Source organism: Spermophilus citellus, assembly GCF_964194105.1.
Source record: "Spermophilus citellus genome assembly, chromosome: 16".
In the NCBI taxonomy this organism is placed as follows: Eukaryota; Metazoa; Chordata; class Mammalia; order Rodentia; family Sciuridae; genus Spermophilus; species Spermophilus citellus.
In genome coordinates, this window is record NC_138196.1 from 53,510,836 (window position 1) to 53,526,916 (window position 16,081).

General features: G+C 36.0%; 1 protein-coding gene across 2 annotated transcripts in view; it reads right to left on the reverse strand.

Annotated features, from left to right (window-relative positions):
* WWC2 (WW and C2 domain containing 2) overlaps nucleotides 1-16,081 on the reverse strand; it is a 240,054-nt gene that overhangs the window by 12,656 nt on the left and 211,317 nt on the right. For both annotated transcript variants that reach the window (XM_081269214.1, XM_081269215.1), the window contains one exon: nucleotides 15,058-15,300. In XM_081269214.1, coding sequence (XP_081125340.1) covers nucleotides 15,058-15,300 — 243 coding nt within the window. The remainder of the gene's footprint in view (nucleotides 1-15,057; nucleotides 15,301-16,081) is intronic.

Here is a 16,081-nt window from a genome sequence, read left to right on the forward strand (position 1 = left end):
GGCCCTCACATCCCGAACATATGTAAAACCAAGAACTTTGCATGAAATAGGACTTTGAGGACTGAGTCACCTGAATGATATAATATAGAGGAGTTGCATAAGCCCTTTTGTTCTCTTTTTCTTTTCTATTTTCTTTCTTTCTTTCTCTCCCTTTTTCTTTCTTCTTCTTTCACCCTCCAAATTTTACTATTTTTACATCCTGTACTTTTCTAAATACATACGTGTATTTGTTTCATGTAATATACTATCTTCCCACTTAATTGTCTACCCTAAATTACTTCCTGTCTATTCCCCTGCTACTAACCCTCTTCATTAGATTTCTCCTTCACATTTCCTAAGATATATTAACTCTATACCATCACATCTTTTCCCCTCAGCATATCGTCCTATGCCTGACCCCCAGTTCATTGTCCACCACCAGAAACTGTAAACCTTTTTTATGAAACTACTGATTATATTTTAAATAATAACTGAATCCAACATTTCTGAACATTAAGACTAAACTGTAAATGTCTTAATAACAACAATTTGTTCATAGGTGATGTAATGTTGATATTGGGATCTGTTAACATTGTCCTTCCCCACAAAGGAGAGATCTTAGAACCCTATAAGTGCACTACAAATCTATAGGGTAAAAACAATAACACATCAGATCCACAGAGCTGGAAAGGAATACACATGAGCAACATAAAAAGACAAGGGAAGAAAATACCACAAACAAATCAAGACAACACATCATTAGAAGCATTGGCAGCTACAGCAGAAAAAATGACAGACAAAGATTCAGGATATACATGGTTAAAATGTTTTGGGATCTCAAAGAAGGCATAAGAGAACAAATACAGGCAGTGAAAGATCACTTCGACAATGAGCTACATAAACAAATCCAAGAAGCAAAAGATCACCTCAACAGGGAGATAGAGGTTATACAAAAAATCCAAACAGAAATCCTTCAAATGAAAGAAATAATAAACCAAATTAAAAACTCAAATGAAAGCATCACCAACAGAGTAGACCATTTAGAAGATAGGACATCAGACAATGAAGATAAAATAAATCATCTTGAAAAGAACATAGACGACACAGAAAAAATGATAAGAAACCACGAGCAGATCATTCAAGAAATATGGGATAGGGCTGGGGATGTGGCTCAAGCGGTAGCGCGCTCGCCTGGCATGCGTGTGGCCCGGGTTCGATCCTCAGCACCACATACCAACAAAGATGTTGTGTCCGCCGAGAAATAAAAAATAAATTAAAAAAAAAAAAGAAATATGGGATAGCATAAAAAGAACAAATTTAAGAGTTATTGGGATAGAGAAAGCCATAGAGGTCCAAACCAAAGGAATGAACAATATATTCAATGAAATAATATCAGAAAACTTTCCAAACATGAAGAATGAATTGGAAATTCAAATTCAAGTAGCCTACAGGTTGCCAAACGTACAAAATCACAACAGATTCTTGAAATGCCCAACATACAGAGTAAGGAGAGAATTTTAAAAGCCACAAGAGAAAGGAATCAGATTACATATAGGGGAAAACCAATTAGGAAAATGGCAGATTTTTCAACATAGACTGTGAAAGCTAGAGGATCCTGGAGCAACATATATAAGCTCTGAAAGATAATGGGTAACCAAGAATCTTGTATCCAGTAAAATTAAGCTTTAGATTTGAAGATGAAATAAAAACCTTCCACAATAAACAAAAGTTAAAAGAACATATAGCTAGAAAACCGGCACCACAAAACATCCTTGGCAAAATATTTCATGAAGAGGAAATGAAAAACAGCAATGAAAATCAGCAGAGAGAGGTAGTACACTAAAGGAAAAACTATCCAAAGAGGAAAACCAATTCAAGTTAAATAACAAAAATAAACAAAAAAGGCTGGAAATACAAACCATGTCTCAATAGTAATCCTAAATGTTAATGGCTTAAACTCACCAATCAAAAGACATAGGCTAATCCAATCTGCTAGCCTATGTCTTTTAACTCATTTCATAGGAAAAGACATTCACAGACTGAAGGTGAAAGGTTGGGAAAAATCATACCACTCACATGGACTGTGGAAGCAAGCAGGGGTTTCCATACTCATATCAAATAAAGTAGACTTCAAGCTAAAGTTAATCAAAAGGGATAAAGATGTACATTATATACTGCTCAAAGGAACCATATACCAACAAGACATAACAATCATAAATATATATATGCCCCAAACAATGGTGCATCTATGTTCATAAAACAAACTCTTCTCAAGTTCAAGAGTCAAACTGACCACAAAACAATAATCTTGGGTGACTTTAACACACCCTTCTCAACACTGGATAGATTTTCCAAGCAAAAGTTGAATAAAGAAACTATAGAGCTCAATAACACAATAAATAACTTAGACTTAAGTGACATATATAGAATATTTCAACCGGCATCAAGTGGATACACTTTCTTCTCAGCAGCACATAGATCCTTCTCGAAAATAGACCATATACTATGTCATAAAGAAACTCTTAGCAAATACAAAAAAATAGAGATAATACCATGCATTTTATCAGATCATAATGGAATGAAATTGGAAATCAACAACAAAATAAAAACTACAAATTTCTGCATCATATGGAGATTGAACAATATGCTACTGAATGAACAATGGGTTACAGAAGACATCAAGGAGGAGATTAAAAAATTCTTAAAGGTAAATGAGAACACAGACACAACATATTGATATCTCTGGGACACTATGAAAGCAGTACTTAGAGGAAAATTCATTGCATGGAGTTCATTTCTTAAAAGAAGAAAAAGTCAACAAATAAATGACCTCACACTACATCTCAAAGCTCTAGAAAAACAAGAGCAAATCAGCAGCAAAAGCAGTAGAAGGCAAGAAATAATTAAAATTAGATCTGAACAGGCCTAGAGGCCTGCCAGCATGGTAGACACATCACACCAATTGGAGTAGGGGCCGAGCAGAGCCGCCGCCCACATCCGGATCAGGACCAACGACCCGAGGGCGTGGTAGTTACGTCACCACAATTGGAGTGCGGGCAGAGCAGAGCTGCCACCCGCGCCCGCAGGGTGGGCAGACCTGCGACCAACCAGCGTGGTAGACAGATCACCCTAATTAGAGGAGGAGCATAGCCACTACCCGCCCTGCAAGGGAGATTTCCCAACTATACAAGAGCAATATAAATAAATAGGGGGAAAATTTCAAAAACACAACAGTTTCACCAAGCAGAAAGAAACGCAAGCAGTATGAAAAGACAAGGAAAGAAAGGACCACAAGCAATGCAGGTCAACTCAACTTTAGAAGAGGTAATAGCTGCAACAGATGGAATGTCAGATAAAGAGTTCAGGATATACATGCTTCAGATGATCTGGAGTCTCAAGGAAGACATGAGACAGCAAAATCAGACAATGAAAGATCACTTTGACAAGGAACTACATAAACAAATCCAGGAAGTAAAAGATCAATTACACAGGGAGATAGAGGTAATAAGAAACAAACAAATAGCAATCCTAGAAATGCAGGAAGCAATAAACCAACTTAAAAACTCAATTGAGAATACTACCAGCAGAGTAGAACACTTAGAAGATAGAACATCAGACAATGAAGACAAAGTATTTCAACTTGAAAAGAACATAGATAGCTCAGCAAGACTGCTAAGAAACCATGAGCAGAACATCCAAGAAATATGGGAGAACATTAAAAGACCAAACTTAAGAGTCATTGGGATACAGGAAGGCACAGAGCTCCAAACCAAAGGAATAAACAATCTATTCGATGAAATAATACAAGAAAACTTCCCAGACTTGAAGAATGACACAGAATCCCAAATCCTAGAAGCCTACAGGACGCCAAATGTGCAAAATCATAAGAGATCCACACCTAGACACATTATAATGAAGATGCCCAACATACAGAATAAGGAGAGAATTTTAAAAGCTACAAGAGAAAGGAAGCAGATTACATTTAGGGGTAAACCAATCAGGATAACAGCTGATCTCTCAACACAGACTCTGAAAGCTAGAAGATCCTGGAATAACATATTTCAAACACTGAAAGAAAATGGGTTCCAACCAAGAATCATGTATCCGGCGAAATTAAGCTTCAGGATGGAAGATGAAATTAAAACCTTCCACGATAAACAAAAGTTAAAAGAATTTGCAGCTAGAAAACCATCTCTTCAAAAAATCCTTGGCAAAACATTACAGGAAGAGGAAATGGAAAATAACAATGAAAACCAACAGTGGGAGGTAGGACAGTAAACGGGGGAAAGTAATCAAAGAGGAAAACAAATCAGGTTTAGTAACATTAATAAACAAATATGGCTGGAAGAACAAACCATATCTCAATAATAACCCTAAATGTTAATGGCTTAAACTCACCAATTAAGAGACACAGGCTAGTTGAATGGATCACAAAACAAGACCCAACAATATGCTGCCTACAGGAGACACACTTGATAGGAAAAGATATACATAGACTGAAGGTGAAAGGTTGGGAAAAATCATATCACTCATATGGACTGCGGAAACAAGCAGGAGTGTCCATACTCATATCTAATAAAATAGATTTCAAGCCAAAGTTAATCAAATGGGATAAAGAGGGACACTACATACTGCTCAAGGGAACCATACACCAATAAGACATAACAATCATAAATACATATGCCCCAAACAATGGTGCAGCTATGTTCGTCAAGCAAACTCTTCTCAAGTTCAAGAGTCTAATAGACCACCATACAATAATCATGGGAGACTTCAACACACATCTCTCACCACTGGACAGATCTTCCAAACAAAAGTTAAATAAGGAAACTATAGAACTCAATAACACAATTAACAACCTAGACTTAATTGACATATATAGAATATACCACCCAACATCAAGCAGTTACACTTTTTTCTCAGCAGCACATGGATCCTTCTCAAAAATAGATCATATATTATGTCACAGGGCAACTCTTAGACAATATAAAGGAGTAGAGATAATACCATACATCTTATCTGACCATAATGGAATGAAACTGAAAATCAACGATAAAAGAAGGAAGGAAAAATCATGCATCACTTGGAGAATGAACAATAGGTTACTGAATGATCAATGGGTTTTAGAAGACATCAAGGAGGAAATTAAAAACTTCTTAGAGTTAAATGAAAACACAGACACAACATATTGGAATCTATGGGACACATTGAAAGCAGTTCTAAGAGGAAAATTCATTGCTTGGAGTTCATTCCTTAAAAAAAGAAAAAACCAACAAATAAATGATCTCATACTTCATCTCAAAATCCTAGAAAAAGAAGAGCAAAACAACAGCAAAAGAAGTAGAAGGCAAGAAATAATTAAAATCAGAGCTGAAATTAATGAAATCGAAACAAAAGAAACAATTGAAAAAATTGACAAAACTAAAAGTTGGTTCTTTGAAAAAATAAATAAAATCGACAGACCCTTAGCCATGCTAACGAAGAGAAGAAGAGAGAGAACTCAAATTACTAGCATACGGGATGAAAAAGGCAATATCACAACAGACACTTCAGAAATACAGAAGATAATCAGAAATTATTTTGAATCCTTATACTCCAATAAAATAGAAGATAGTGAAGGCATAGATAAATTTCTTAAGTCATATGATCTGCCCAGATTGAGTCAGGAGGATATAGACAACCTAAACAGACCAATAACAATAGAGGAAATAGAAGACACCATCAAAAGACTACCAACCAAGAAAAGTCCAGGACCAGATGGATATACAGCCAAGTTCTACAAGACTTTAAAGAAGAACTAATACCAATATTCTTGAATTCATTTCAGGAAATAGAAAAAGAGGGAGTACTTCCAAACTCATTCTATGAGGCCAATATACCCTGATTCCAAAACCAGACAAAGATACTTTAAAGAAAGAAAACTTCAGGTCAATATCTCTAATGAACATAGATACAAAAATTCTCAATAAAATTCTGGTGAATCGAATACAAACACATATCACAAAGATTGTGCATGATCAAGTGGGATTCATCCCAGAGATGCAAGGTTGGTTCAACATACAGAAATCAATAAATGTAATTCATCACATCAATAGACTTAAAGATAGGAATCATATGATCATCTCGATAGACGCAGAAAAAGCATTTGACAAAATACAGCACCCCTTTATATTCAAAACACTAGAAAAACTAGGGATAACAGGAACATATCTCAACATTGTAAAGGCTATCTACGCTAAGCCTCAGGCCAATAGCATTCTAAATGGAGAAAAACTGAAGGCATTCCCTCTAAAATCTGGAACAAGACAGGAATGCCCTCTTTCACCACTTCTATTCAACATAGTTCTTGAAACACTGGCCAGAGCAATTAGACGAAAGAAATTAAAGGAATATATATAGAAAAAGAAGAACTTAAATTAGCTCTATTTGCTGATGATATGATTCTATACCTAGAAGACCCAAAAAACTCCACCAGAAAACTTCTAGAACTAGTAAATGAATTCAGTAAAGTAGCAGGATATAAAATCAACACCCATAAATCAAAGGCATTTCTGCATATCAGTGACAAATACACTGAGAAGGAAATGAGGAAAACTACTCCATTCACAATATCCTCAAAAAAAAAAAAAAAAGATATTTGGGAATTAACTTAACAAAAGAGGTGAAAGATCTATACAATGAAAACTACAGAACCCTAAAGAAAGAAATCAAAGAAGACCTTAGAAGATGGAAAGATCTACCTTGCTCTTTGATAGGCAGAATTAATATTATCAAAATGACCATACTACCAAAAGCACTATCCAGATTGAATGCAATTCCAATCAAAATCCCAATGGCATTCTTCATAGAAATAGAAAAAGCCATCATGAAATTCATCTGGAAAAATAAGAGACCCAGCTAAAGGAATCCTAAGCAGGAAGAATGAAGCAGGTGGTATTGCTATACCAGACCTTAAACTATATTACAGAGCAATAGTAACAAAAACAGCATGGTACTGGCACCAAAAAAGGGTGGTAGACCAATGATACAGAATAGAGGACACAGGAACTAACCCACAAAATTACAATTATCTTATATTAGACAAAGGTGCCAAAAACGTGCACTGGAGAAATGATAGCATCTTCAATGTTAGCTGGGCAAACTGGAAATCCATATGCAATAAAATGAAATTAAAACCCTATCTCTCACCATGTACAAACCTGAGCTCAAAATGGATCAAGGACCTAGGAATTAAACCACAGACTGTGCATCTAATAGAAGAACAAGTAGGCCCTAATCTTCATCATGTGGGATTAGGCCCCAGCTTCCTTAATAAGACTCCTATAATTCTTGTGCTAAGAATTAAAACCAAGAATCAATAAAGGGGGTGGAATCAAACTAAAAATTTCTTCTCAGCAAAAGAAACAATCTGTAAGGTGAACAGAAAGCCCACATCCTGGGAGCAAAGTTTTACCCCTCACACATCAGATAGAGCATCTCTAGGGTATATAAAGAACTCAAAAAACTAAGCACCAAAAAAACAATAACTTAGTCAACAAATGGGGCAAGGACCTGAAGAGACACTTCACAGAGGAGGATATACAATCAATCAACAAATATATGAAAAAATGCTCATCATCTCTAGCAATCAGAGAAATGCAAATCAAAACTACTCTAAAATATCATCTCACTCCAGTCAGAATGGCAGCTATTATGAAGACAACAATAAGTGTTGGAGAGGATGTGGGGAAAAAAGTACACTCATACACTGCTGGTGGGACTGTAAATTGGTGTAGCCAATATGGAAAGCAGTATGGGAAATCTGGGAATGGAACCACAATTTGACCCAGCTATCCCTCTCTTCGGTCTATTCCCAAAAGACTTAAAAATAGCATACTACAGGGACACAGCCACATCAATGTTTATAGCAGCACATTCACAAGAGCTAAACTGTGGAGCCAACCTAGATGCCCTTCAGTGGATGAATGGATAAAAAAAATGTGACATATATACACAATGGAATTTTACTCAGCATTAAAAGAGAATAAAATCATGGCATTTGTAGGTAAATGGATGGCATTGGAGAAGATAATGCTAAGTGAAGTTAGCTAATGCCAAAAAAACAAATGCCGAATGTTTTCTCTGATATAAGGAGGCTGACTCACAGTGGGGTGGGTGGGGGTGAGCATGGGAGGATTAGATGAATTCCAGATAGGGAAGAGAGGTGGGAGGGAAAGGGAGGGAGCAGGGGATTATCAAGGGCGGTGGAATGTGATGGACATCATTATCCAAAGTACATGTATGAAGAATTGAATTGGGTGTCAACATACTTTATATATAAACAGAGATATGAAAAATTGTGGTGTATTTGTGTAATAAGAATTGTAATGCAAAAAAACCACAAAGTCATGTATAAAGGCATGAATTGGTATGAATAGACTCTATATACAAAGATATGAAAAATTGTACTCTATATGTGTAATAAGAATTGTAATGCATTCCGCTGTTGTGTATTTAAAAAATAAAATTAATAAAGCTAAAAAAGAATTTTCATTAGCTATCAATCACATTATAAAACTTTTATAATAAAAAAGATTAGTGTTTACAAAAGCAAAATCTAAAATGTTACTCCTAAGACAGTTTCTGAAACTGAGATGGGAACTCTTTATATCCTGAACTGGCCAAGACAAAAGGAGATCTTGGTCCTTGAATATCCATAGTTCTTAAACAAAACTGAAAAGACCTGTGATCTTCAAAATATTTCTGGGCAGTTCTGAGCTCTAGCAACCAGTTTTTTCCTTATATTAGTGAGCAAAGCCATGTGAGTGATATAAGACTGGTTATGTGAGCAAAACACATGCAGTGTGACATTAAGATAATTTTACTGGCAAAGCCAACTAAATTGGCTTTGAACAGAAGTGTGCTAGGTTGTGAGATTTTAAAGAACCAAACCCCTATATAACCATGGCACCACCTTGATAGAGAAACTGATTCTGAGGCAGGAACTAGGGGTGACAGCACCAATCAGCTATTTTAGAACCATTTATGATACAGTAACTTACACTGTAGACATTCAAGAGATGAAAGGGGAAAACACCATCAATGTCTCACAAAAGGTTGTATCAAATGACAGAGATGACAGTTTTCAAGGAGGTCACTTCTGAAGGATAGTTCAACTTCCTATTATGTTTGGGAGGTCTGTCTGATATGGTTATTAGTATTTCTATCATTAATCCACTAAATTCCAAGTTTTTAATTCTGTAATTACTTCTACAAAATTGATATAAGTGCATTAGAATAGGTTAGAAGTCATCATCTATAGCTTATCAATATTATAATATTAACATTATTATAATTTTATTCTTATAATTATATATTATATACTATATGTTTTTATGGGTGTTCCTCCTCTGGGATGACAAGACAAAATGGGTTAAGAACAGCAAAAGGAGATCTTGGTCCTTGAATATCCATAGTTCTTGAGAGGTGGAAAGGTGAGCATGAATAAAACAAACTTGGGGCCTCTGGGATCCTGGCACTTTGGAAGAGTGAATTGGCCACTTTCGTCCTAACATTACCATTATTTTTCCAGATTACTACTATTAGCATCCTGTGAGATGTTGGTAACAACAGCATAAAATCCTTATTTCAGAAGTCTGTCAAAAGAGTCAAGGTTCAAGTACAGAAGTGAATCTTATACAAAGTCCTATGAAAGACTAGCTGATTTACCTAATACTCCTGGAATTTGTTCCAGAGCCATAGGCTGGATCAAGGGTGCCCACATTATGGTCTTACCTAGGTGATCAAGGTATTCTGGGGCCACCAGTCAGCTTCTCATTGTTCTTCTATATGTTGTATTTAGCTATTCACCAGTAAGTCAAGGTGAAATTCTTTAGTCTAGAAGTGAGCAAACTAAATGAAAATGGAATAAAATCATGGCTAATAAATAAGATTAGCAGCTTTAGTGAATCCAAGAAGTTTTCTAGGCAAGCGTTGTGCCACTGAGCTACCACCCCAGCCCCAATCCAAGTTTTCTGCCAGGGTTGGATGGCACATCTACTACAAAGTGCTGTAAAAATGCAGAGGAGGCCTTGTCATTACCCTGGAAACTGACACCAGCAGCCCACAGGAGGGCTTGCATCAAGAGGTTTTTTTTTTTTAAAAAAAAAAAAAAAAAACTTCTGCTCAATTTGCTGAGTTTTATATTCCTTTTACTTCCCATATATTTGTACCAAGGGCAAATCAAAGAGTTTCTTTAGTGTAGAAGAAAAACAAAAATCACAGTAATAAATCCTAATTCTTGAGTCCCACATCAACAACAGCAAAAATCCTAGCAGAATCCTACAATAAAATGCAACTTAAAAACACAGGAAAATAGTGAATTTATGATACTTTGACTTTTGAAAAAATGTCTTAATCTTATATTTCAACCAGTATTCGACATGCTGCTTGAGTCTGCTGAAGCCCCTCTAACTTGATTTCATGGGAAAACGTGTAACCCCAAGGACTTGGAAGGAGCCTTCCACTTTGGTCATCTATCATGCACATCACTGACATACTACCCCTACAAAGAGCACATCTCTAGAAAATGTGACTCAGTGACTTCCCATTACAAGGGATTCAGGGCTCTTAATAATTTTGCCCCAATCTATCTTACCTCCAACTAGGTAGGACACAGAATGAGCACTATGGACAGAAAATTAAAAATTTGGAAAGAAAGACTCTGCATTTTATACTATGAAAGTCCACAATCTACCTGGAGATTGTTTTTGTATATTAGGCAGGGATTCAATACTACTGTTTTCCATATGAACAATCCTTATCAACTTCTTCCTTTTCTTCTCTCTCTCTTTTTTTTTTTTTTTTTTTTTTTGGTGCTAGGGATTGAACCTAAGGCCTCATGCATTCCAGGTAAGAGGCCCACCACTGAGCTGAATTCCAGCTCATTCCAGCTTTCTTTATTTAATGGCTCCTCCTTTGCCCACAGCCTCTTGCATCACCCACATTAGACAGCAATGCTGCAAATAGGTGCTTCTGTTTCTGGGCTCAGTTTTTCACACCTTGATTATTCTACTAATTCTATACCATATAACCACTTTAGCAGTTTAAAAAAGTCCTGGTTTCTTATAGGGCAAGTCTTCCTCCTTGCTTTTTTTTCTCCAGAATTATCTACACTATTCTTTGTCTTTTATTTTTCTACTAATTGTATGAATATCCACGAAAAATCATATTGACATTTTTCTTGGAATTGGATTGTATGGTGGAGTTTTAGGGAAAACTGCCCATCTCCATAATATTAATTCTTTCTCTATATCAGGGATTGGTAAATTATGAACTTTCATCTTTTTTTTTTAAATAAAGTTTTATTTGCACACAGCCTAAACTATTTGTTTATATATTTATAGTTGCTTTTGGGATACAATGGCTGGGTTGAGTAGCGGAGATTGAGACTGTGTGGATCCAAAAGCCCAGAGTATTTAGTATGCTGACCCCTGTTCTATATGAATTTAGTACATTTCATAAAATTAGGTGTTTTTACATTTCTCCTTATAAAGTTTTGTAATTTTCCTTATACTTCACATCAAATTCATTATTTGATCCTTGGATACTCTTTGATACTACTGTAAATATTAATAAGTAAATTCTCTGTTTCTGGTTAGCATACAGAAAAAAATACAGTAGTTTTATGTATCATTCTATTATTTATCCATCTTGCTAAAGTCTTATTATTTGAAATGATACAGATTTTTTTAGTGTAGGCACCACATTATCTGCCAATAACGACAGCTTTATTTCCTTCTTTCCATTCTGCTTCTACTTTTCTTGATTGCCTCACAGCACTGATTAGAACTCCTAGCACAATGTTGAACAGTGTTAAATGTCTGTCTCATCTTAAAAGAACAGTTTCAATGTTCATCTATACAGGATCACATTTGCTTTAGGTTATTTTTCATCAGGTTAAGGAATTTCTCCTAACATATTGAGAGTTTTAAACATGAATAAATATGATTATTGACTCTAATCATTATTTTCTTGCATCCATTGAGTTTATCAAATAGTTTTTTCCTTATTCTATTTAAGTGGTCAATTATATTAATAGAGTTTTCTAATATTAAAAAAATCTTTCTACAGTTCAAACATGGTCAAAATGTACTTTTAAAAAAATATATATTTTTTAATATCTTTATTTATTTTTATATGGTGCTGAGGATCAAATCGAGTGCCTCACACGTGCAAGGCAAGCACTCTACCACTGAGCACTAACTCCAGCCTTCAAAATGTACTTTGAAAAAATATACTGTTGGATTATATTCACTAATATTTTAGTTAGGATTTTTATATCTACATTCATAAATGAAACTGGCTATTGGTTTTCCTTTTTGATAATATCTTTGTTTACTTTTAGAATCAGGGATGTTGGCCACACAGAAATGTGTGTTCTCTCTTTTTCAAGCGTTTAAAACTGAGATATCTGCCACCCTGCCCCAGCTCTAGGGGTTGAACCCAGTGGTACTCTACCACTGAGCTACATTCCCAGCCATTTTTGAGACAGAATCTAAGTTGCCAAGGCTGGCCTTAAACTTTCAATCCTCCTGCCTCAGTCTTCCAGGTAGCTCGGATTACAGATGGAATTACACATTACTTAATTGAGATAATTTGTTCTTTGTAAAGTTTCAGGGACATGTCTATGAAATATGTAGACCTCATGTTTTCTTTGTGGATAGATTTTAATCACTGCTGCAAATTCTTTGAGTTACATGATTTTTAACCCTTTTCTGCCTTCTTTCATCATTTCTTGTATATTTTCCTAGATATTTGTCTAAACTATGGGTACATATGTTGATTACATTCCATTATCTTTTAAATCTCAAATGATTCATAGTTCTGTTCCTCTTTTCTTTTTTTATTTTATTTTTTATAGTTGTAGAGGGACAACATGCCTTTATTTGTTTAGTTTTTTATGCGGTGCTAAGGATCGAATCCAGTGCCTCACACACGCTAGGCAAGCACTCTGTCACATACCCAGCCCTCCTCTTTATTTTTATAATATCCTTTGCTGGGCTGGGGATGTGGCTCAAGTGGTAGCGTGCTCGCCTGGCACGCATGCAGCCCAGGTTCAATCCTCAGCACCACATACAAACAAAGATGTTGTGTCCGCCGAAAACTGAAAAATAAATGTTAAAATTCTCTCTCTCTCGTTCTCTTTAAAAAAAAAAAAATATATCCTTTGCTTTTGTCTTCTCTTTCTCAATCTTGCCAGAGATTTACCTATTTTTTTTTCAAAGAGCTCTAACTTTTTGCTTTATTGAGCTTTTCTCTACACAATGGACATTAGTTAGCAATCAAAAAAAATAAACTGTAATAATAAGTAATTTGTGGAAGAATCTTAGCATGATGTTATTAAGTGAAAAAGTAAGTCCCAAGGTTTTTATAATGACAGATATCTAAGGATCAAGAATTTCATATCATAACAAATCAGAAACAAACAAGCAACAAAACTCCCAAAGAGTCTAAGTTCTGTTTATATGTGTAGTAGCAAAATTCCAAATCCATTTTGAAAGTCTTTGACCCCAGAGGTTCAAGACTATGAGATTTCTCTGTTATATCAAAGTTGGTCAAAGTCAATCAAGAATTTGAAGTTATTGCTGGTGCTGAATTAAAAGACCTGGGAGGGTAAAATCCTGGCTATTATTACTGAGGTACAAACATGAGAGTGGGTCACTTTAACTGTTAACTCAGTCATCCATTTGGTAAAGTGAAAGCTACTGTGGCACTTGTTCTCCTGTCAGGTATTTAGCTAGAGCTTTATTAGCACATCCCCAGCCTGGTGGGCCTCACTGGCTTCAAGGGATGAAGTTCTACTATCTGCTCTCAAACCCAGTTTAGGTGCTTCTTCCTCTATGAAACCTCTCTTGGACCCTAGAAAGAGATCTTTCTTGTGGACCCTGAACGTCTCCTTTGTCACCAGTGTCTAATTGTCCTGTATAATATTCATGGCCATGTCAAACAAAAGGCCTACAATTCAACTCTAGGCAGGACAAACCATTTCCTGAGGTCTTATTATGTATGAAGGTTTCTCCCTATGAGGTGGAGTAGAACAGAAGTAGATAATACATTTTGTTGCTTACGTTTTCTTTAAAAATTATTGGTATCAGTTTGATTCTTGAAATTCATTCATTAAGTTTCTGAGTTCCATTTAGAATTAGTAGCACTAATCAGCTAAACAATTTAAACATTTCCTATAGTACCACAACTACGAGATTAAAAAACAACTTTGGGCCCAAAAGAAAAAATTATATCATGGACAGTACTTTTTATTAATTCAAGGAAGTGTATATTTCAGATTCCTACCCAAAGGTGATAGAAGAAAATAATGTTTTTGCATTCTTAATATTTTAGCTACATGAAAAATTCTATTTGTAGATTATGTATAGATGTGAATGAATACACCCTGCTCTGTCAAAATATAAATTCTAATAAATTCTAATAATGAGATAACAAATCAATATCATAATCATGCAAATCCTTAAAAATTTCAGTAATATTTATGTGGCAGAATGACAAAAACAGTCCTTTTAAGACATTCTACATTTTAATCAGTGATTCTACCTTATTTTGCATAGATTTTGTAGGGTGAAAAGCGAAGAAGAATGCAAGTGAAATGTAATTTCTTTTGAATATAGGAAAGAATGAAAATTACAAGCATTAAAATTAGCAACGTATTACAACAATGTGGTTAATGAATCTAAAAGAACTATTCATTATCATTTGTTGATACAGAGGAAATGTTGATAAGAAATTCCCCTTCTGTCATCCTCCCTTCCTATCAGGTGACCAGTGGCCACCCAAGCTGCAAATACGTGGAGAGGAAGGGGGCCTCTTATCTGTAGCTTTTGGGGTAGCAATACTACTATTTTAGCAATATTCTGGACAGAAAACATCCTATAACAGTAGGGAAAGATGTGTTTCATTCATAGCAAAAGCATCTGAAGACTCTGAGCCACATGGAGGTATAAGTTGGGAGCCTCCTACCCAGACTTTAATAAGAATGAACCTGTGTTGGCCCCTCTGTGGGATGAGTGACACTTGGATTTGTACCTGCTTCTCAGCTTGTTTCAGGAGCTTCTGGAATCGCTCATCCTCCAGCACACCTGGTGGAAGATCAGTCTCTCCCTGAGCTTTCAGTTCTTCCAGCTTTTGCCGAAGGCCCCTCAGAGCCTGTAGCTCATCATTGAGGCGACTCTGGCGGGTAAGAGAGGCCTGAAGATCCAGTTCTAGGTCTAGAGATGTGCGTACTGGGCATTCCTGGGCTGTCCTTCTGAGGACTGGCTGGCAAACCGTCTGGAGAATTAGAAAACACAACAATAAAACACCCTATTATATGGGTAGTCATTTTTCGCTTGTCCTACTTCCTTGCTCCTTGGAAGTGAGAATATGCTCCTTGGAAGTGAGAATATAACTGAACAAGCAACTTGCTTTGGCCAAAGAAAGGTGAGTGGGAGAGATGTGTACCACTTCCAGGCAGAAGTCTGTTAAAGCCAGTGTGAAATCTGCATTTTTCTGTCTCCTGCTAGAGGAATTGCAAAGACCCAGAGACAGAGGCTCCATTAGCTTGGGTCTTCAGTAAGAACACAGGCAGGTCCTCCAGCCAATCTTCAAAGAACTAGTAGCTAAGAAAGAAGTAAACCTTTATTATTTTAAACCACAGAGATTTTCAAAGTTGTTATAGTGTAGCCAAGCTTACCCTGCCCCAATGGAAAAACAAATGTTAGAACAGACAGACAGTTGTTCCATTTCAGGAGGCAAAACCATCTCTGTAGTTCACTCCCTTGATATCTATCTCCTTTTGAGTGTGGTCCAGAATGCAAGTGGTTCATGGGACTGCTTTCTCTATTTTCCATATTATGCACTATCCATTCTCCTCATTGAATCACAATTGTTTTTCCCAGGGCCAATCTTACCCATTTATTTATTTTTACTTTTTTATTTTTTGGCGGTGCTGGGGATTGAACCAGGGTCTTCTGCATGCAAGGCAAGCACTCTACCAACTGAGGTATATCCCCAGCCCCTTACCCATTTATTAAGGGATAATGATTGTTTATGTATGAATAAATTTCAGCTG